General features: G+C 38.4%; 2 protein-coding genes across 2 annotated transcripts in view; one reads left to right on the top strand and one right to left on the bottom strand.

The window, feature by feature from the left end:
• Positions 1 to 22,733, bottom strand: part of LOC129839064 (zinc finger protein OZF-like) — a 442,535-nt gene that overhangs the window by 404,578 nt on the left and 15,224 nt on the right. The window lies entirely within an intron of this gene.
• On the top strand, positions 8,918 to 16,121 carry LOC129839097 (zinc finger protein 572-like). Its single transcript, XM_055906374.1, has 2 exons — positions 8,918 to 9,194; positions 15,349 to 16,121. Exons 1-2 carry the CDS (start codon positions 9,005 to 9,007, stop codon positions 15,561 to 15,563), a joined length of 405 nt encoding a protein of 134 aa, XP_055762349.1. The 5' UTR covers positions 8,918 to 9,004; the 3' UTR covers positions 15,564 to 16,121.

The following is a 22,733-nucleotide window of genomic DNA, read 5'->3' as shown; positions in this document are numbered from 1 at the left end:
TGGCACCCTGCACTTTCACTGGCTGTTGTCATATCATCCCATTAACGGGATTTGCAGCCATAAGAAGTTAAATTATTTGACAAGACTGTCTTAAGACAGTCAAGACCGAAGCAGTGTGCCAGACGACTTTTGGCCTCCAATATAGGCCCCTTTCTGTGTTTGCTAAAATTGCTGCAATGCACACGCAATTTGGTTGCAGGAACTCCTCCATGCTAATGAGAAAACCACTAGTTATGGATGTAGTATATCTGCTAACGAGGAAACCACTAGTTATGGATGTAGTATATCTGCTAATGAGGAAACCACTAGTTATGGATGTAGTATATCTGGTAATGAGGAAACCGCTAGTTATGGATGTAGTATATCTGGTAATGAGGAAACCATTAGTTATGGATGTAGTATATCTGCTAATGAGGAAACCACTAGTTATGGATGTAGTATATCTGGTAATGAGGAAACCATTAGTTATGGATGTAGTATATCCGCTAATGAGGAAACCATTAGTTATGGATGTAGTATATCTGCTAATGAGGAAACCACTTGTTATTGATGTAGTATATCTGCTAATGAGGAAACCACTAGTTATGGATGTAGTATATCTGACTGGAGCAAAAATGGTGAGCGAAGATTGTAGTTTTTCACAAAGTATCCTGAATATTACAGCACAATATCAGGAGTGCTACTCAGGGAAACTCACATTAACCTCTGGTGTCTATTCACTAATTCACCACCGTGGGGGAAAACTCAGGGGAGTTCTTATAGGCTGACAACAATAATAGAATCCATTTCCAGGTTACTTATGAGTGTATTTCACATTACTTTGGATTATAATTGTAAGGCTTGTTTGAATCAACTTCTTTATACTTAAGTCAGTTAACCCTCTGTTCCCCGGTAGGTCATCATTGTTAATAAGTCAGTTAACCCTCTGTTCCCCGGTAGGTCATCATTGTTAATAAGTCAGTTAACTCTCTGTTCCCCACTAGGTCATCATTGTTAATAAGTCAGTTAACCCTCTGTTCCCCGGTAGGTCATCATTTCTTCCCTGTGGGTCTCCGCTGGTGTTTCTTGAGGTGTTCTGATGTCGGAACTAGAAGCGCAAGCATTTCGCTACACTCGCATTAACATCTGCTAACCATGTGTATGTGACAAATAACATTTGATTTGATTTGAGTTGAGGTGTTCTGATGTGGAGAGACTCTTCTCTGCCTTGTCAGCATCATGAGGTTGTTGAGGCTCCCCAGAGGATCCACGATAGTCACTTCTCTCTCCTGTGTGAACAACAAAGTCAGACAGATGGTTCAAGGCCCACAACAGCAGAAATCCACTGCAAAAGGTGATGCCTAGAGCCATGATGTTGTTCAACAACTGAAGTCTGTAATGAATGTTAAAATGATTTGACAATTAAGACAGCCAAGTGAGCAACAATAGTCATATTTTGTCTTGTTTTCACATTAGTAGTAACATCGATGATTGTAGGCTAGAAGAAAGTTATTAAAGTTGTTGAAATCCTAAGCAGTGTGCCAGACGACTTTTGGTCTCCAATATAGGACCCTTTCTGTGTTTGCTAAAATTGCGGCACGAGGGCGATGCACACTCAATTTGGTTGCAGAAACTCCTCCTCGCTAATGAGGAAACCACTAGTTATGGATGTAGTATATCTGCCTGGAGCAAAAATGGTGAGCAAAGATTTTAGTTTTTCACAATGTATTCTGAATATTACAGCACAAGATCAGGAGTGCTACTGAAGGAAACTCACATTAAGCTCTGTGTCGCTAGTTACTAATTCACCACCGTGGGGGAAAACTCAGGGGAGTTTTCATAGGCTGACAGCAAAACTAGCCTCCAACTTTCATTTGAATGTCCTGCTTAATATAAGTGTTGTTTTATTGTTGCAAATAAAATAAAAAATGTATACTTATAAAACACTTCCACCAGTAAAATGTTATTTGGCTAGCTTTGCCATCAGCCTGACAATGAGGGTTTGTCCACTAAGTGTTTAACAAATTGGCCCATAACTTCATCTAACAATAACACAGACCTACTGTAGGACCCATAACTTCACCTAACAATAACATAGACAGACCTACTGTAGGACCCATAACTTGACCCAACAACAACATAGAACTAGGACTATAAATCATTTAATATTTCAAGTGAAACATGGAAACTAAAATGCCTTTGTTATGACATTTCATAGCCAGATACTTTTGTGAATGATGCCACTAGACTACTCTGTAATGTGTTGTCATTCTAAATGTCCTGAATAAAGGAAAATAGCTATGTGTGTTGTACAATAGCCTATCCATCAAGGAACAGTTCTCTACACATTATGAGCTAAGTATCTCTGTGTGCAAAGAGACTAACGAGACCCGGCTGTAAATCAAGCAAACAATAACACATAATAAACATCAATTTGTTAGGGATGTTGGATCCAACGTGGAGCACGGCATAACTGTCTTTACCAGAGTAAAGAATGAAGAAGCACTTTGGTTGTTGTTGCATGTCGTTATGTTTGTCTTTTTTTTTTTTTTTACCTTTATTTAATTAAGCAAGTCAGTTAAGAACACATTTTTATTTTCAATGAACAGTGGGTTAACTGGCTTGTTTAGGGGCAGAACGACAGATTTTTACAATCTTGCAACCTTTCGGTTCTCAACGCTCTAACCACTAGGCTACCTGCTACCACGACTGTCATTCAGAAAATGATTTCCTGGATCACTTGATGATAGTTGAACATGTGACTAACTAAACAGCTACAGTATTAAGAATGTGTAATTATTGAAGAACCGCATTAATGACAGTATCCATTTAGGTGTTGTGAATCAACTTAAGGTGACTCTCGGTTAGAACCATTGGATTTAGCAAACTCTGAAATGACTTAGGATTTCTGTGCCCATGAAAACTGTTTTCCCAGCGTAACATAAGGAACTAAATGTTACGTAGGTAGAGTGCATTTCAGAGATCTGAAAACAAAAAACTGTACGAACAGGAAAATAACCTAAACCACAACGCCAAATCTACACTGGAGGAGCTTACCAAGATGACATTGAATGTTCCCGAGTGGCCTAGTTACAGTTTGGAGTAAAATCGTCTTGAAAGTCTATAGCAAGATGGGAAAATGGCTTTCTAGCCATGAACAACAATCACCTTGACAGAACATGAAGGATTTTAAAAAGAATAATGAATATTCACGAAGATCAGTCTCCTATTGGATGACATCACAACTTCCCATCAAGCCAACTCCTTGAATGCTTTACTATGACATCACTCACCCCTAGTTTGCAGTTGTCTAAAAAAAACACTATTTAGCTCAAAACATTTATTTGTTTCCCTTTAGTGTGTTTGTACTTTACTGTATTTATATATCACTTTTCAACAGGAAAAGTTAAAATCACTGGAGGACGTCATGAACAATTCCTACAGTACAAAACATATTCAAGTGTAGAATGCCCTTTTAAAAATCACACATTTGTTCAACAACTGCAGAGTTTGTGCCCCTGTAAAGATAGTACTCACTGTATTTACTGGTGTTAATCAGGTCAATGTCCCTGTTAAGATAGCACTCACTGTATTTACTGGTGTTAATCAGGAGAGTAGCTTAGTGAGCTCATGGTCGGGGATAATAGATAGTTAGCATTAGCGACTAGACTATTGCTAACTTAACCAGCCAGCTAGCTGACTTACAACGTAAATATTAAATTAAATGGGGTAGCTAGTTGTTTCCACATAAGTAAGTTTAAATCATGGTGGCAAATAAACCACGAAATTGTCTCAAGAACTTGAATGTTGTTACTTTGTTGGCTAGCGAGCTACCAAGGTGGCTACAGTTGTTGAAGACGCGTTCCGTCCACTAGATTATTCCGCACACTAGAAACATCGCCTGAAAGATACATATCGCCATCTGCTGTCTGGAGGGAGAAAACACAGTTGAGGGAAAACTTTTTATCTTCTTCATTGAATTATAATTTTATAAAGCAGTTTAGGGAAACGTTATTTTCCTCTCCATTAAATATGAATATTATATCAACACGTACAAAGAGCAACAAGTGTTGTTTGATTAGTTCAGATTTTTTTATGAGAATTTTAAACAAACTCTACATCAACTCCACATCTGTGTTTCTGATTCAGTCAAATAACTAGATATCAAAATAAGCACCTAGTTATTGATACCCTTGATAAAGATGAGCAAAAATGTATGTATAAAATAAAAAAATAAATTTTACCCACTACCAGGATATTTTAGCCCAAAACCTGGTTACCTCTCTGCTAGGAGGCTGACACTTGGCCATAAGTGGATCTACCAGCAAGACACATCAACATCCACAAAGAAATTGTTAATTGGGAACAAAATCAACATTTTCAATGGCCATCTCAGTCTTCGGACATGAATTCCATTGATAACCTGTGGTTTGAATTGAACAGGGCAGTCCATAAGCGCAAACAAAATAAATCAAGGACCTGGAGAGATTCTGTATGGAGGAACGGTCTAAGATCCCACCCAGTGTGTTATCTAATCTCATAAAACATTTCAGAGTCGTTATCCTCCCGAGGGGAGGTTGCCGGAATATTGAAAACATGGGTAGCAATAATTCAGACCCCTACCTTTTGAGAATTACATGTTAAACTATATATCTTTCTCTGAGCAATTGCATTAGTATCAAATAATATACAGCTAGCTACTGTAGGGCTATACTGCTCCTACATGGTGTAACAATGCATCATGTAGATGTATATAATGAACAGACTAGGTCTATACTGCTCCTACGTGGTGTAACAATACATGATGTAGATGTATATAATGAACAGACTAGGTCTATACTGCTCCTACGTGGTGTAACAATACATCATGTAGATGTATATAATGAACAGACTAGGTCTATACTGCTCCTACGTGGTGTAACAATACATCATGTAGATGTATATAATGAACAGACTAGGTGTATACTGCTCCGACGTGGTGTAACAATACATCATGTAGATGTATATAATGAACAGACTAGGTCTATACTGCTCCTACATGGTGTAACAATACATCATGTAGATGTATATAATGAACAGACTAGATCTATACTGCTTCTACACGGTGTAACAATACATCATGTAGATGTATATAATGAACAGACTAGGTGTATACTGCTCCGACGTGGTGTAACAATACATCATGTAGATGTATATAATGAACAGACTAGGTGTATACTGCTCCGACGTGGTGTAACAATACATCATGTAGATGTATTGTGAGCGGACCTAGTAATTGGGCGTCACTCTAAAGCGGGAAGGTGGAACAAACGAGTCAGGAGTAGGTTTTCTTGATTGAACAAAGTTCTATATTGAGGGCATTTGGTCAACACAAACACTCCAACAGAATCAATGAAACTCTCCAAAGGAAAAAACATTATCTTCTTCTCCAGAGCAAAACAGGAAATCAATACGATTGTCTTTAAACTACCACAAAAAGTCACAACATTGTCACTGTCTTAATGGTTCTTCCTAGATAGCTCCTCTGTCTCGGTGGCCATCTTCCAGAGATTGTTCCCCCTCTTGCTGGTTCCATACTCTCTCTTATAGGGGAAAGAGAATATCTCATTAGTAGTGTCAGCTGTGCTTAATTGCCTCTGGTTCACTTGTCTCCCATGCCTTGTTGGGCTACCATCCGTGAGCCCAGCCTGCCCTCTGGTGGTCCTTTCACAGTATATAATGAACAGACTAGGTCTATACTGCTCCTACGTGGTGTAACAATACATCATGTAGATGTATATAATGAGCAGACTAGGTCTATACTGCTCCTACAAGGTGTAACAATACATCATGTAGATGTATATAATGAACAGACTAGGTCTATACTGCTCCTACATGGTGTAACAATACATCATGTAGATGTATATAATGAAGAGACTAGGTCCGTACTGCTCCTACATGGTGTAACAATACATCATGTAGATGTATATAATGAACAGACTAGGTCTATACTGCTCCTACATGGTGTAACAATACATCACGTAGATGTATATAATGAACAGACTAGGTCTATACTGCTCCTACATGGTGTAACAATACATCATGTAGATGTACACTACCATTCAAAAGTTTGGGGTCACTTGTTTTTGAAAGAAAATCAATTTTCTTCATTTATTTACCTGTTTTTGCTTTGTCATTATGGGGTATTGTGATGTCATTATGGGGTATTGTGATGTCATTATGGGGTATTGTGTGTAGATTGATGAGGGGGGGAAATGATTTAATCCATTTTAGGATAAGGCTGTAACGTAACAAAATGTGGAAAAGGTGAAGGGGTCTGAATAATTTCCAAATGCATTGTATATATAGGGGCAGTACTTAGTGACATCACTTCATGAAACAGGAGGTACAAATATATAACATAGGTTCACAATATCAACATTCAATGTATCAAAATATATGACCCAGCTGGAAGTGGAAACGCCAGCCCAGTCACAATCCTAGAGGTACACTGATGATCAACCTCCTCCTTCACATCTGACTCCTGATGATCAACCTCCTCCTTCACATCTGACTCCTGATGATCAACCTCCTCCTTCACATCTGACTCCTGATTATCAACCTCCTTCACATCTGACTCCTGATGATCAACCTCCTCCTTCACATCTGACTCCAGTGATCAATCCAGAGTGTCTTCTTTTTTGGGGAACCCCGATGGACGACGTCATCAAATAGGACGTCATCACCACCACCGCCCACAAGTTAATTGTCATTCAGGTTATTAATGGGAAGAACATCAGCAATATGTCCTGTCTGTTAACTTATCTCGTTCAAAGGATTCACATTGGCAGGTGCACAGGGAGAAACCCCATTAAAAAAAACTCAGTTGATCTTAAACTGCGGAAACACTTTTGGAAGTCTTTAACTGCATCAAAGTCTGTGGCCTGTGATGTTGGGACAAATGATAGTCCCTTATTATACAAGAGACAAAATTCACAAATTTTACAGCACAACGGCAAAGTCATGTCTTCAGTGTAAAACTAACAATGACTCAATAATCCTTCTGAGAATGTTATGATGTCATAAAGTTATGGGCGGAGTTAGAAAGTTGGCAGTCAGAAGTACAGTTATACAATGTAAAATTACTTTTAATCTGTCTGTCTGTATATTTCAAAACAGGACATTTGAGGGTGCAGTGAGATAACTATCGTCCAACTCTGGGGTTTCTCATCAATCATCTTAAATATTATACTTAATTAAACCTGGAAATCAACCAATCCTGTTGTTAATTCAATAGAAAGGTCAAATTCTTTATTATCTAAAAGTTGAAAGTGAGTGTGCAACGGAGAGAAATAAAATGGTGCTGATGTGTGTGCTGGCTGTTGTCTAGTAGGTCTGTGCAGGTGTGATGTAGTTAATGGAGATGGAGGTGTGTTCTAGTAGGTCTGGGCAGGTGTGATGTAGTTAATGAAGATGGAGGTGTGTTCTAGTGGGTCTGGGTAGGTGTGGTGTAGTTAATGGAGATGGAGGTGTGTTCTAGTGGGTCTGGGCAGGTGGGATGTAGTTAATGGAGATGTGTTCTAGTGGGTCTGGGTAGGTGTGGTGTAGTTAATGGAGATGGAGGTGTGTTCTAGTGGGTCTGGGCAGGTGGGATGTAGTTAATGGAGATGGAGGTGTGTTCTAGTGGGTCTGGGCAGGTGGGATGTAGTTAATGTTTGTATGATGTTGTTGTTTGTATGTGTATGTTTTGTATTGTTTATAAAATATCTAATCAAATATACAAAAATGTCCAATGCAAAGTAACACCTCACAGTTCTATTTTTGGAGTTATTACATTAAACCAATCAGAATTTAGAAGAATGCCAAAGTCAGGTGTGAAGTTATATGCAGGACCAGCCTATTCCCTATAATGTAAACCACAGGTGTCAAACTCATTCCACGGGGGGCCGAGTGTCTGCGGGTTTTCGCTCCTCCCTTGTACTTGATTGATGAATTAACATCACTAATTAGTTAGGAACTCCCCACACCTGGTTGTCTAGGGCTTTATTGAAAGGAAAAACCAAAAACCTGCAGACACTAGTCCCTCCGTGGAATGAGTTTGACACCCCTGAATTGTAAACTATAACAGAAATACCTTAAAATGTATAACTTTAAATTAAACCAATCATTTGCGCTCATGACTTGAGTGATTAAAGTAAACAACAGTTTTGGAAATACATAACGCCATCTAACCAAATATCAAAGAATGTTAGCTATATGCAGTTATCTTAGCCAGCCAGTTAACATTAGCTATATGCAGTTATCTTAGCCAGCCAGCTAACATTAGCTATATGAAGTTATATTAGCCAGCCAGCCAGCCAACATTAGCTATTTGGCCAACTAGCTATTAGCCTAACCAGCGTGGCCAACCAGCACGGTTATGGTCAGCGAGATCAACTACCGGAGACCAGTCAGAACCTAACTAACAGTAAACCAAGGTGGAAATAGTTACAAAACTCCCGTAGTCTAATTCACAGAAAACATGCGGAAAAGTAGTGATGGGGAAATAAAGCTTCCCGAAGCATTGATGCTTTCGAACCAATTGTGTCAAAAATAGGTTCATTACTCAAGGCTTTGAGCGAGACAGAATTTAGAAAAGCCACATTTTCATAGATGAAGTCACACGCCGTAGCAGCGTAGCCATTATGTCATATATTAAACCACTGGCCGTGTTCGAGAGCATCAAATCCATGCTGCATTGTGGGTAAACGGTGAATGGCTGACTGATTTATAAATAATAATGAGTAGTTATTTATGATGCAAGGTGATTGGTAAATTAGTCAGTTAGCAGTCAGCAGCCACCTGCAATGTCGGCTGCAATGTCTGACGAGCCCAATACCAAACCAATCAGGTGTTCGACGAAATGATTCTTCAGACGTCATTGATCACGTGCTGCTGATAAAGTGACACTACTTTGAATTATACCGCTTAGCGACTTCAATACATACCTCATAGCTCCAGTCTCAAACTTAAACCCGTTCCTGCTGAAGAAGAGGAGGTCTGCTGGATGGAGAAAGAAGCTCTGGTGAAAGAGGAGGAGGAAGAGCAGGCTGTTACAATACAAAAACAAGTAGAGGGTGAGGCTGTTACCGTGAAAGAAGAAGAGAAAGACGTTTCGGGTAAAGAAGAGGAAGACCCGTTCAGAGTGAAACAGGATGACGAAGTTTCAGTGAAAGAAGATGAGACTGACGATGAACGTAAGTACTGTCTTAACAGAAGCACAAACTCTGTGGTTGGAAGTTGAACTGATGTGTGGTGTGCTTGGTGTTAAAGCGGAATTCTGCTATTGCTACATCCATTATTTGACTTTTAAATTATTTATTTATATATTATATATTTATAGCCATTGATTCTTGAAGAATATAACACATGCCTCATGAGCTTAGTTTAACTGTTTGCCCCATCAGAACCCCAAATAAGCTTTCTTTACTCCAATGTTTAGAAAGAAAGTAAATCAACACTGTATAGCCTCAACATGGTTAAAACTATAATGTTGATATCATGGATGGTCAGTCCTTTCATCCATAGTATGTCTATGAATTTGAGACTTGTTAAATTTCTCCAGACCCATCTTATTACCAAAACAGTGGTGGAATTACAGCTTTGTTATTGGTTGAACTGCAGATAGGTTGATTGATTGTTGTGTGGCTTTTTTAAAGGGGCAACCTAGTTTTTAAACAGCAACAAAATGGCTGCCCAGAGTCCTGAGCTGTGTTAGAATACTCATACTAACCGTACTATTTGTGATGTTAATAGAGTATATAGTCTGCTTATTGGTCATAGTATGATATAGTTAGTATGCCAAAAGTTCCCGGATGTCGTACTAAATTCACCGAAATACGAAGTATACATGCAGTACTTTAGGGCCCATAATGCAATTCTTCAGGAAATGGTTGTGGCTTCAACGTTTTCAGATTTGAAGAAAATGGGGGAAAAATATGCAGCCGAAGTTCAACGAGAGAGCGGATACAAATGAACTGCTTTAAATAATTAGGACAAATGTTGAGCAATGTAATAAGCTAATGACTTTTCAAATAAGTTACGTTACACGTTATGTTAGCTACACTATCCTTACAAAACGTGTACATATCTTTACAGCAGTATGTACCAGTATGTGAGCTACCTACCTAACGTTAGTGGGCTACTTATACATCAAGCTTGCCAGTATAGTAACTATATTCTAACTAACTACCCAATGTTTATTGACTTGATTAGAGCGCAGAATAACTGATGAATTTAATAACGCTCAACACCCGTTGAATATGATCTGTGTCAGTAAACATCTGCAAAAAAGCTCAAATTAAATTGTTTCCAGCAGCACAGTTAGTCACCAACGCTCTGGATAACATGAAAACAGCCTAACCAGCTCTGCTAGGGAAAGTAAAATGGTAAGAGTGAGGTTTTCTCTGATTTGTGTCTAGCAAGCTAACCAACGTTAGCCAGTTAGCTTGGGTGTTTTACTGTCATTGTGAGGTCAGAACGCTTGGATCGACCCTACTCCTCAGCCATATAGTATTTGTTTACAAACAGTGGTGTTATACGAGCTTATGTTTTGGTTTCTGGTGGGGTAATACAGTTGAAAGATTTGAGGCATTTATAAGTTATATTCTTCAAGAATCAATGGTTATATAGTAAATGGGTCTTTCTATAACTGCCAGTGTAGATTTCCTGTGGGGGTCAAATTGTTACAGCTGTTGATGTCATTGTATAATATTCTGGCAATTATTTTCATGCCATTACATTAAAGGCGAAAGATTGTCTTGTCTTAGCAAGGTGTTGCTCAAATAATGTTAGCTACTAATCGCTAGTTAGCAGGCTAGCTAGCTTGCTAAATGTATTAAGAGTCAGAGCAAACGTAGCTAGCTAATACTGCCTGGTACCAGTGCTGGTGTAGGCCTAGATAGGGTATGTTTGTGCAGCGGTATCTTATCAGAGAGGAGTCAGGGAAGTATGAATATGTTGGCCAGCTAGCCGGCTACATGAAGTAAGAAAACAACATGTAATGTAACATCTAATTAGGGTCAACTGGAAACACTGACCAACACTTTGCTTCTTACCATGTCTTCTTCTCTGAGGTTTATTGTCAGACTACACTCATCAGGTGTATTGCTGCCACCTACTGTACGGGTTTGTAAAAAAAATAACAAAAACGCAAAAAAATTGGGATTAACAAATCATACTAATTACATAAAATAAACACGAACTCAAATTCACTCCACTACCCTGAATTCCAAACAAAAATGGTACTACACAGATCCCTACACAGGTTCAGGAACCTGGGAGAGGTGGAACGTCTTTTTATTTATTTTATTTTATTTCACCTTTATTTAACCAGGTAGGCAAATTGAGAACACGTTCTCATTTACAATTGCGACCTGGCCAAGATAAAGCGAAGCAGTTCGGCACATACAACAACACATAGTTACACATGGAGTAAAACAAACATACAGTCAATAATACAGTGAAAAATAAGTCTATATACAATATGAGCAAGTGAGGTGAGATAAGGGAGGTGAAGGCAAACAAAATATATAAATAAATAAAAATATAAAAAGGCCATGGTGGTGAAGTAAATACAATATAGCAAGTAAAAAAACACTGGAATGGTTGGTTTGCAGTGGAAGAAGGTGCAAAGTAGAGATAGAAATAATGGGGTGCAAAGGAGCAAAATAAATAAATACAGTAGGTAAAGAGGTAGTTGTTTGGGCTAAATTATAGATGGGCTATGTACAGGTGCAGTAATCTATGAGCTGCTCTGACAGCTGGTGCTTAAAGCTAGTGAGGGAGATAAGTGTTTCCAGTTTCAGAGATTTTTGTAGTTCGTTCCAGTCATTGGCAGCAGAGAACTGGAAGGAGAGGCGGCCAAAGGAAGAATTGGTTTTGGGGGTGACCAGAGATATATACCTGCTGGAGCGCGTGCTACGGGTGGGCATTGCTATGGTGACCAGCGAGCTGAGATAAGGGGGGACTTTACCTAGCAGGGTCTTGTAGATGACCTGGAGCCAGTGGGTTTGGCGACGAGTGTGAAGCGAGGGCCAGCCAACGAGAGCGTACAGGTCGCAGTGGTGGGTAGTATATAAGGCTTTGGTGACAAAACGGATGGCATCCAATTTATTGAGTAAGGTTTTGGAGGCTATTTTGTAAATGACATCACCGAAGTCGAGGATTGGTAGGATGGTCAGTTTTACAAGGGTATGTTTGGCAGCATGAGTGAAGGATGCTTTGTTGCGGAATAGGAAGCCGATTCTAGATTTAACTTTGGATTGGAGATGCTTGATGTGAGTCTGGAAGGAGAGTTTACAGTCTTCATTCAGTACTCCCTGTAACATTTAGTCTGAAGTCCTGGAGATCCAGAAATCTATTTGCTGCCTTCACAATGATGTCTAGCTTCTTAGATGTTTTATTAGTTTATTATTAATGCAATTTATGAGTGCTGCATTGAGGGCAATGCAAACGCAATTTTGTTGTAGAAACTCCTCCAAGCTAATGCGGAAACTGCTAGTTTTGGACGAAGGTTACTAATTATTTATTAATGCAATTTATCACTTGCTCTATAAACACAACAAATTCTACCTTGTTCACTATTAGTGTGTTGGGATCCTTCTCCTGCATGGCTTCACTGTAGACTGTGGGACATGAACTACCTTCTCCTCTCTACTCCTTCTGCTATTTTCACTGCCGCCACATAGGACACCTGCTGGATGGGCCTGATCATCCTAGCTACTTTGACATCCTTCATCCGTACAGGGCACTTCGGGAACGTGATTCCCATCACAATTACAACATGCTTCATCTGACTACGACAAATTTATTCCTTCGACAAACTCTTGCCACATGTCCAAACTTTTTTACAATTGTAACACTGCAGCGGCTTCTGTATATCTCACGTACCCAGGTTTTATATAAGATGGGAGAACCACTTCAGCAAACCACAGTAAAACCTTCCGTCTGTCATTCATTTTAATCAACGTGCGTCTACCTGAAATGTTTAACCTAAACCACACAAAGCTTTCTCCTTTTGCACTGTTGACACACAATCAGTATCATACCGATTGCATCATCTGTGGATCTGTTGGGGCGGTATGCAAATTGGAGTGGGTCTAGGGTTTCTGGGATAATGGTGTTGATGTGAGCCACGACCAGCCTTTCAAAGCACTTCATGGCTACAGACGTGAGTGCTACGGGTCGGTAGTCATTTAGGCAGATCACCTTAGTGTTCTTGGGCACAGGGACTATGGTGGTCTGCTTGAAACATCTTGGTATTACACACACAGAACATTTTACCTGGAGCTAACTATGCAGAGCATAGCGCATGTGGAATGATAGCTTCCCTCCAGGCCTGAGGGCACACGCTCTCTAGTAGGCTTAAATTAAAGATACGGAAAAAAGGAGTGCCAATATAGTCCGCTATTATCCTCAGTAATTTTCCATCGAGATTGTCAGACCCCGTTGGCTTGTCGTTGTTGATAGACAACAATAATTTCTTCACCACTTCCACACTGACTTTACGGAATTCTAAGTTACAATGCTTGCCTTTCATGATTTGGTCAGATATACTTGGATGTGTAGTGTCAGCGTTTGTTGCTGGTATGTCATGCCTAAGTTTGCTAATCTTGCCAATGAAAAAATCATAAAAGTAGTGGGCTTTGTGATGAATGAGCCATCTGATTCAGTAAATTTTTTCCCAAAATTGTATGTAAGGTCCTCCAAAGCTTTTTACTATCATACTTTGTGTCATTTATCTTTGTTTCATTGTGTTGTTTAAAAAAAAAAATATTCAGTTTAGTCACATGATTTCTCAATTTGCAGGACGTTTGCCAATCGGTTGTACAGCCAGACTTATTTGCCATTCCTTTTGCCTCATCCTTCTCAACCATACCATTTTTCAATTCCTCATCAATCCTCTGGGATTTAACAGCTTTTACAGTCATTTTCTTAATGGGTGCATGCTTATTAGTAATTGGAATAAGCAATTTCATAAATGTGTGCAGCGTCTGGTTGCTCCTCATTACATTCCACAGAGCAGCAAATATTCTTTACATTATCAACATAGGAATCCCCCGTTTTATTAAATAATTGAGACACACAAATGACTCGAGGGAACCAGCGATCAAGATAGCCTAACCATAAGAAAAATACTCTTCCTCCTGCCGCTGCTGCTGGCCTTCGTAAATTCTGACTTTATGCTCCTGAAGTTTCCAGTAATAGGCTACAATAGCAGTCGGCAACCTTTTCCATTTGTAGTGCCAATTTATCTGTCCATTTCTACTGATCTGGTGCCAGTTATGATTTTCATATTCACATTTTACTGGAACAGTTTCATTTAATTTATAATAGTCATTGTATCTCAAAATCATTATCTATGATTAATCTACATTCTATCTAAATGAAAATTATACAAATCTAAACTTTTATTGCCATTGCCAACTATGTAAAAATAGCCTACATAAAGCCAACAAATAAAAACAGCTAGAAAATATCCAGATAAAAATAAATCACATTGGCTGCTCATGGCCTGTCTACATAGTTTATACAATGTCTCAAATTCTATCACCTAGGTCGGTCCGAAACTTGATATAAAATAATCTGGGCCCTCAGTTTACCACGCCAGTGAGTTTGGGACAGACACAGCTGTAGGCTATTTGTGTAAGGGATAAGAAGTAATCAGGGGTTTTTAGACATATCCACTGGATCAGAGCATAACATTTATCTCTCATGTCAAGTGTTTGCCAAGAGTGAGAGCTGGAAATATTTTACAAATACTTTGAGGAACTATTGTCACTCGCCAATTTGATTTTAGTAAGACTTTGTTTACTTGCTGTTTGAGGTGAAGAGAAAATTACTTTGAGAAGCTCCACAAATCATAAGTGGTGGTGTGTAAAAACTATGACATCCCCAAATAGGTGCATCACTCTCTGCATCGCTCTCTGCCTTTTGTGTTTGCTAAAACGCAATTTGGTTGCAGAAACTCCTCCAAGCTAATGCGGAAACCGCTAGTTATACCATAGACCTACTATAGAACCCATAACTTCACCTAACAACAACATAGACCAACAGAAAGGTGCCTATATTGGAGACCAAAAGTTGTGTGGCACACTGCTTAGGATTTCAACAACTTTAAAAACGTTTTCTAGCATACAATCGTCGATGTTACTACTAATGTGAAAACAAGACAAAATATGACTTGTTGTTCACTTGACTGTCTTAAGACAAATGTCAAATAATGAACATTCATTACAGACGTCATTGTTTGTACAACATAATGGCTACGCTGTTGGCATCACCTTTTTTTACAGTAGATTTTTGCTGTTGTGGGCCTTAAACCATCTGTATGACTTTTTGTTCACACAGGAGAGAGACGTGACTATCGTGGATCCTCTGGGGAGCCTCAACAACCTCATGATGCTGAAGAGGCAGAGAATAGTCTCTCCACATCAAAACACCTCAAACACCAGCAGAGACCCACAGGGAAGAAATATCCTTGCTGCTCTGACTGTGGGAAAGGTTGCACATCTTCATCAGAACTTAAAATACACCAGAGAACACACAGGAGAGAAATCTTATAGCTGTGATCAATGTGGGAAGAGTTTTACTATATCTAGCTCTCTGACTATACACCAGAGAACACACACAGGAGAGAAATCTTATGGCTGTAATCAATGTGACAAGAGATACTCTAGATACTCTAGTAAAATCTCTCTGATCAAACTTTAGAAAATACACGAAGGAGTTGTTTCATGATATCAATGAAATAATGTCACAATGTATAATGTTTTAACATTGTAGTAGGAGTATTTTAATGAGGTCACAATGTAGAATGTTTTAACATTGTAGTAGTAGTATTTTAATGATGTTCTACCTTATCGTTTGCCCTGTTCAATTGATTGCAGCATGATATGGATGTTAGCCTCAGGGGAAAATCCAGGCTCTGACTTGAAAGAGGATTATTTAACAAAAAGTGACTAACAAAAAAAGAGCTGTGTTACACTTACTGTGTTGGTGACCCACTTTAATCAAAATGCAACACTTCAAAATGTAGCTAGCTGTTTTCTACAAGTTGAAAAAGCAGCTTGTTTAAAAAAATACATGTAATATGATACATATACACACATGAAAGCAGTATAATAAATTGGTCTATAATCAATTTTATTAACAATCTGACATCACTCCAGTATTTCTTGACAAGTATTTCTTGACAACGTTCAAATGCTAATTGTCTTTATTCCACTACTGAAGAAGCATGACTCAAATCACCTACTCAAATTTCAAACATTCAGCCTGACAAAATATGTTTTATTATTCCAGAGTATTTTTTAACAAAAAGAGAGCTGTGTTACGCTTACTGCGTTGGTGACCCACTTTAATCAAAATGCAGCACTTCAAAATGTGATAAATTGGTCTATAATCAATTTTTATTAACGATCTGACTTCACTCCAGTATTTTTTGACAACATTCAAATGCTAATTGTCTTTATTCCACTACTGAAGAAGCATGACTCAAATCACCTCATATTTCAAACATTCAGCCTGACAAAAGGTACATGTTTTATTATTCCATGGCTCACCCTTAAGTGAAGTATTGCCAATACATATTAACAAAGGGGTGAACATTTGGTTTTGATTTTCATATTTACAATTTATGTAGCATTTATTAATCAAAATTATTTATGCAACCAGCTGACCATTTTCGGGTACAATTATATTCACAATGTTGCCCTGCTTTTAAAATATTAGGATTAATTCTCAGATTTGCTAACCCAAATGCATGACATTGTGGACTGGGCCTGATCCAACAACATGCCTATCTAGTGAACCCTGAAAAGGGAGAGAGAAGTGATGTGGAAAGTTACTATGGATATTGCAGGAGTTGGTTGCTGATTGTCTCAAGGGTGGGCAGTCAACAAGTTTTACGTTTAGCCAGTGATTTGCCATGGATCACAATTTATTTTGACTGCACGTTTTTCCGTATTGGAGACTTGTTTTTTTTTGGCTCGTTCCAAGGGGACGAGAGTTCTAGAAGCTAGTGAGTTTTAGGATTCTATTGAAAGAAAAAGGATTTTAAAAATAATACGATTGTATATTATTATTTAGAAATATGTGTTTTTTCTTGTTTTTAATTGTTGACAGCCAGTAGACACCATGTTTATATTGTAGAAGGTGAAGCATTGTAGATGATTATAATGTGAAATGGAAGTTGTTTTCTGTTGGGGGTGAGCAAACTTGTCCAACAAAAAAATATAGGATATATTTGTTGTCTTAAGGGGGAAGGTGTTACAGGCTTTGGTTTTTCCATTTATGTTTTGAGGTTGGACTCGCCCATATAGCTTGTTAATATGAATAGCTCGTTAGCACGTATGTGTTACACCTGTGCTGGCTTGTCCGTCTCGTTAGTGGGAAGGTGTTTCACCTGAGCTGGTCCAGGTTCTATTTAAGAGTGTCTGGCCCAGTGCTCCAGTTGTCTTGATAGATGTGGAGAGTCAACACCTTTAGTTGCTCTACCTTTTTGGTTTGCTTCCTGTCTTTAAGTTTGTTGTGGGTTTTTCTTTTGTTTGCCTCTTCTTGGGCAGATTTAATGGGTCTCATGGTGGGTGTCTTTTATGTCCCAGTTGTTGTTACTAGTCAACTTCCAGTGGACACCCCCATAGTGTCTTTCAGAGCCCCTCCTAAAAAAACAAACTAACATTTTAGGTTGGATATTGCATCCAATTAATATTTTAATCAATGGAATTTCCTTAATGTTCATTAGTCTTTCAGTTGTTAGTCTTCTGTTTGTTGTGTACTAAATATTTTTGCTTATTTTCTTTTTTCCCCCTGTGAAGCCATTGTGTTGCATCCATGTCTGAAATGTGCTGTATAAATAAAGTTTAATTTGATTTCAACAAATGAACCCAATGACCGACCAATCAACAGACTCTGGGTCCCTCTTAGTATGAAAAACAGTATCACTTTTCCAGCTTGCTGAAGGGTGGTGAAGTGGTAAACACCACCCCCCGGCTCTAAAAAACATTTGACACAAATTACCTTCATAATATCAAAGAACAAATGTGTGTGAGGGGAAATTAACTTTCATACAGCCTAAAGGGGTGAGAAATTACACCAATATCAGTGGACAATTTGCACTAATGTAAATAAACATAGATAATGGAACATATTCCCGTTTGCTTACGTGGTGAACCGCTAAGGGGACATAAATATTTACCATCTAAACCATGTGTGACCTCTCACCTCTCTGGCTGTAGAAGTGTTCTTCCTAACCAGTCCCTCAACAGCTCTCTGACTGCGCTCCACCCTCACTGGGTCTTCAGAGGAGAGGAAGGCTGAGGGATGGAAGGATGAATGGATCAGTCAGTCAATGAAGTGTAGAGCTGCTGTCTATGCTGTCTGACAAAATCGCTATTTTAGTAGTTCATTAAAGTGAATAAGGCTTTATGACTGCTGAATACCAACTATCAATCACTTAGATCATGTATTTTCAGGTAGAGATACATCCTTGGGACGTCCCTAGCCCGTTGAAGTTAACATTTAAAATTGTTAAGTTTAGGGTAGGGATGTCCCAAGGATCCCAGGTAGCATTGACCATTGTGCATTCTTATGTCTCTTTTACATAGCAGGTGATGGGTTCTGACTTCTGAACTTGAAAATATTAAATATCCTTATGTGAAATTGAATGAAACAATAATGTATGTTGATGCTAATATGATGTACAATATTCCATGAATATTATGATAACAATAGAGTAATATATTTAATATGATGTACAATATTCCATGATGTTTCTATATGATAACAATAGAGTAATATATTTAATAGGCCATATAGTATTTTTTAACAGTTTCACTAATACATTTTTATTAATTTCTTACAACTATAGGGGGTACTGTTTCGCATTAGCATAATTTGCACTACACATTACGGCTTCCTACTCAATTCTTGCTCGTACAATATGCATATTATTATAATTATTGGATAGAAAACACTCTCTAGTTTCTATAGCCGTTGGAATTTTGTCTGTGGGTGACCCAGAACTCTTCTACAGCGAAATCCATGACAGGTACTGTGAAGGTCTGAGAGCGAAGCTCTGGTCTCAGATCAGTTTAAAGGTCTGTGTGTATCCTATGGAACGACATGAACTGCACCCGCCTTCCCCTGGATGTCAGTAACCAATGAGAAGTGGAATGGGCTTCCTAGGTAGCTCTCAGAGGTTATAAAAGGCCAAGGAGTGAGGTACGCCTTCCTTTCGACGCTGAGCATTACGCAGAGAGGGACCTCAGGATGCCATTTTTAAACGCTCATTTACCAACGTTAGATGTATCCGTCTGTAATTTAATTTGATATAGGTGTTAGAAACATCATAACGAAGCTATTTTAAACCGAGTTATATCAGATTATGCGAGTATATTGCTATTTTTCGGAATTTCCTCAGTATTGCGTCTTGAGGATTTGGACACGTTGGGGCAAAATAGCTATTGTTAGCTATTGTTAGCTGCTATATCAGAAGTTGAATGCAACGTTTTACAACCAAGCAACGATTCCTTTGGACAAAGGACCCCCATGCCAAGATTCTGATGGAAGCTCGTCGAAAAGTAAGAGCTATTTATGATGTTATTCCATTTTTATGTGGAAAAATGTAAACTCAATAATGGTGAATAGTGATGCCGTTATTGCGGCACTAGTCTGGCTGTAACGCACACTGTATGTCTAGTAACGTTAATTTTAAAAATCTAACTTAGCGGTTGCATTAATAACTAATGCATCTTTCATTTCATGTCCAACCTGTATTTTTTTTGTCAAGTTTATGAATAGTGTTCGATAAAAATAGTTAGTATTATCAAGAAGGCGCCGGGCAGATTGCTTGAGCAGTTGGACAGTATTTCCATTGTGTAAGCACGATTTGTGCCGCTAAATATGCACATTTTCGATCAAACTCTATATGGATTGTGTAATATGATGTTACAGGAGTGTCATCGGAAGAATTCTGAGAAGGTTAGTGAAAAAATTAATATATTTTAGCGATATTTACGTTATCGCTCTCTTTGGCTAGAATCAATGCTCTGGTAATGTTTGCACATGTGGTATGCTAATATAACGATTTATTGTGTTTTCGCTGTAAGACACTTAGAAAATCTGAAATATTGTCTGTATTCACAGGATCTGTGTCTTTCAATTAGTGTATGCTGTGTATTTTTACGAAATGTTTTATGATTAGTAATTAGGTAATACGCGTTGCTCTGTGTATTTATTCTAGTCAGTTGTGATGTTGGGTGCAATTGTACACTATGATTTATACCTGAAATATGCACATTTTTCTAACAAAACCTATCCTATACCATAAATATGTTATCAGACTGTCATCTGATAAGGTTTTTTCTTGGTTAGTGGCTATCAATATCTTAGTTTAGCCGAATTGGTGAATAGCTACTGGTGGAGAGAAAATGGTGGACAAAGAAAAATGGTGTGTTTTGCTAACGTGGTTAGCTAATAGATTTACATATTTTGTCTTCCCTGTAAAACATTTAAAAAATCTGAAATGGTGCCTTTATTCACAAGATCTGTATCTTTCATTAGGTGTCTTGGACTTGTGATTTAATGATATTTAGATGCTACTATTTAATTGTGACGCTATGCTAGCGATGCTACTCAGTGTGGGGGGGGGGGGGTGCTCCCGGACCCGGGGTAGGTACTCGTGAAAGGTTTATTAACTTAATCATTATAATTCAACGTCAGTTCACCGTCTCACCTCATACTGTATTGGAGCAGCAGCAGCTGACTGCCCGGTTCAACGTCAGTTCACCGTCTCACCTCATACTGTATTGGAGCAGCAGCAGTTGACTTGATCGTTGATGCTAATCAGCATGTTTGAATCTGAGAGTAAATAGAGCCGACTACACCCTAAAAATGAAGGGTTCAACTGGAATTGTTCTCAGATCCCCTAAGAACTGTAGGGTTCTTGGTCAATGAAAAACAGCCCCAAAAGGTTCTTCAAAGAACTTGTTAGAAGGTGGGTTCATCGAGGAACCTCAGTTGTTGCTGGACTTCTTCCGGGAACTTCGCAATTACAACTGAAAACGATGGTGACAAGTTTGGATGCGACAACAGTTAAAAAGGTTAAGTTTGGGTTGATGTTTGGCTCTGAATATGTCTCGAAATAATTTATATATAATAATATAACATAATAATTATGAATAACGAAGACAATGATGGTTTTCTGTGAATATCTTCCATAAGGTTTCTATAGTATGTACTAACTAGGCAGAACTAGGTTTGGATTATTTCCCTGAACTATATTCTTTCCCATATATTGTATATCGTTTCCATAAAGCCAACATGGCTTTACACTCATTAACGTAAGTTTCCAATCTAGAGCAGTTCTCACTTTTGTGAGAATTAACTAGCTAACGTTAACCAACTAACTAACTAAGGACGGTGACCTGTCCAGACGAGATGTTACAACGAACTGAATCGTCAATGGAGGTCTTCCTCTTTATATAGCCTGCTACAGCATGCAATACTATTACTATTAACTCACAAGGGGGCATAACGTTACATGGACAATACTATCCCATTTTGGAAACGTTACATAGACAATACTATCCCATTTTGGAAACGTTACATAGACAATACTATCCCATTTTGGAAACGTTACATGGACAATACTATCCCATTTTGGAAACGTTACATGGACAATACTATCCCATTTTGGACACGTTACATGGACAATACTATCCCATTTTGGACACGTTACATGGACAATACTATCCCATTTTAGAAACGTTACATGGACAATACTATCCCATTTTAGAAACGTTACATGGACAATACTATCCCATTTTGGAAACGTTTCATGTCCGCCCCCTTGTGGAGGGAAATTAATAGCTTAGATGGTAGCTGTAGATGGGATTCAAATGCATAATGGTATTAATACAGTGTCTAGACTACCTCTTTTGTATAAATGCACTTCAGAATCCAAACACAGTATTGCCACGCAGCAAAATGTTGCGTATAATCTTTCAAGTCAGCCTGATAAAATATTTAACAATTTGTATACAAAGATATCTTGAAATGTGATATTAGGCCTGTATGGCAGTACTGTTACTGTATGGCAGTACTGTATGGGCTAGTGCCTTCTCCAATATATTCTTCTATTTTGCATTAAATTGTATGTCGATGCCATTTATCTTTCAATATTTATTTAATATATATAAATATATACAGTGGGCCAAAAAAGTCTTTAGTCAGCCACCAATTGTGCAAGTTCTCCCACTTAAAAAGATGAGAGAGGCCTGTAATTTTCATCATAGGTACACTTCAACTATGACAGACAAAATGAGGAAAAAAATCCAGAAAATCACATTGTAGGATTTTTAATGAATTTATTTGCAAATTATGGTGGAAAATAAGTATTTGGTCAATAACAAAAGTTTATCTCAATACTTTGTTATATACCCTTTGTTGGCAATGACAGAGGTCAAACGTTTTCTGTAAATCTTCACAAGGTTTTCACACACTGTTGCTGGTATTTTGGCCCATTCCTCCATGCAGATCTCCTCTAGAGCAGTGATGTTTTGGGGCTGTTGCTGGGCAACACGGACTTTCAACTCCCTCCAAAGATTTTCTATGGGGTTGAGATCTGGAGAATGGCTAGGCCACTCTAGGACCTTGAAATGCTTCTTACGATGCCACTCCTTCGTTGCCTGGGCGGTGTGTTTGGGATCATTGTCATGCTGAAAGACCCAGCC

Source organism: Salvelinus fontinalis, chromosome 40 (assembly GCF_029448725.1).
Source record: "Salvelinus fontinalis isolate EN_2023a chromosome 40, ASM2944872v1, whole genome shotgun sequence".
NCBI lineage: Eukaryota > Metazoa > Chordata > Actinopteri > Salmoniformes > Salmonidae > Salvelinus > Salvelinus fontinalis.
This window is presented reverse-complemented; position numbering and strand designations above follow the sequence as displayed.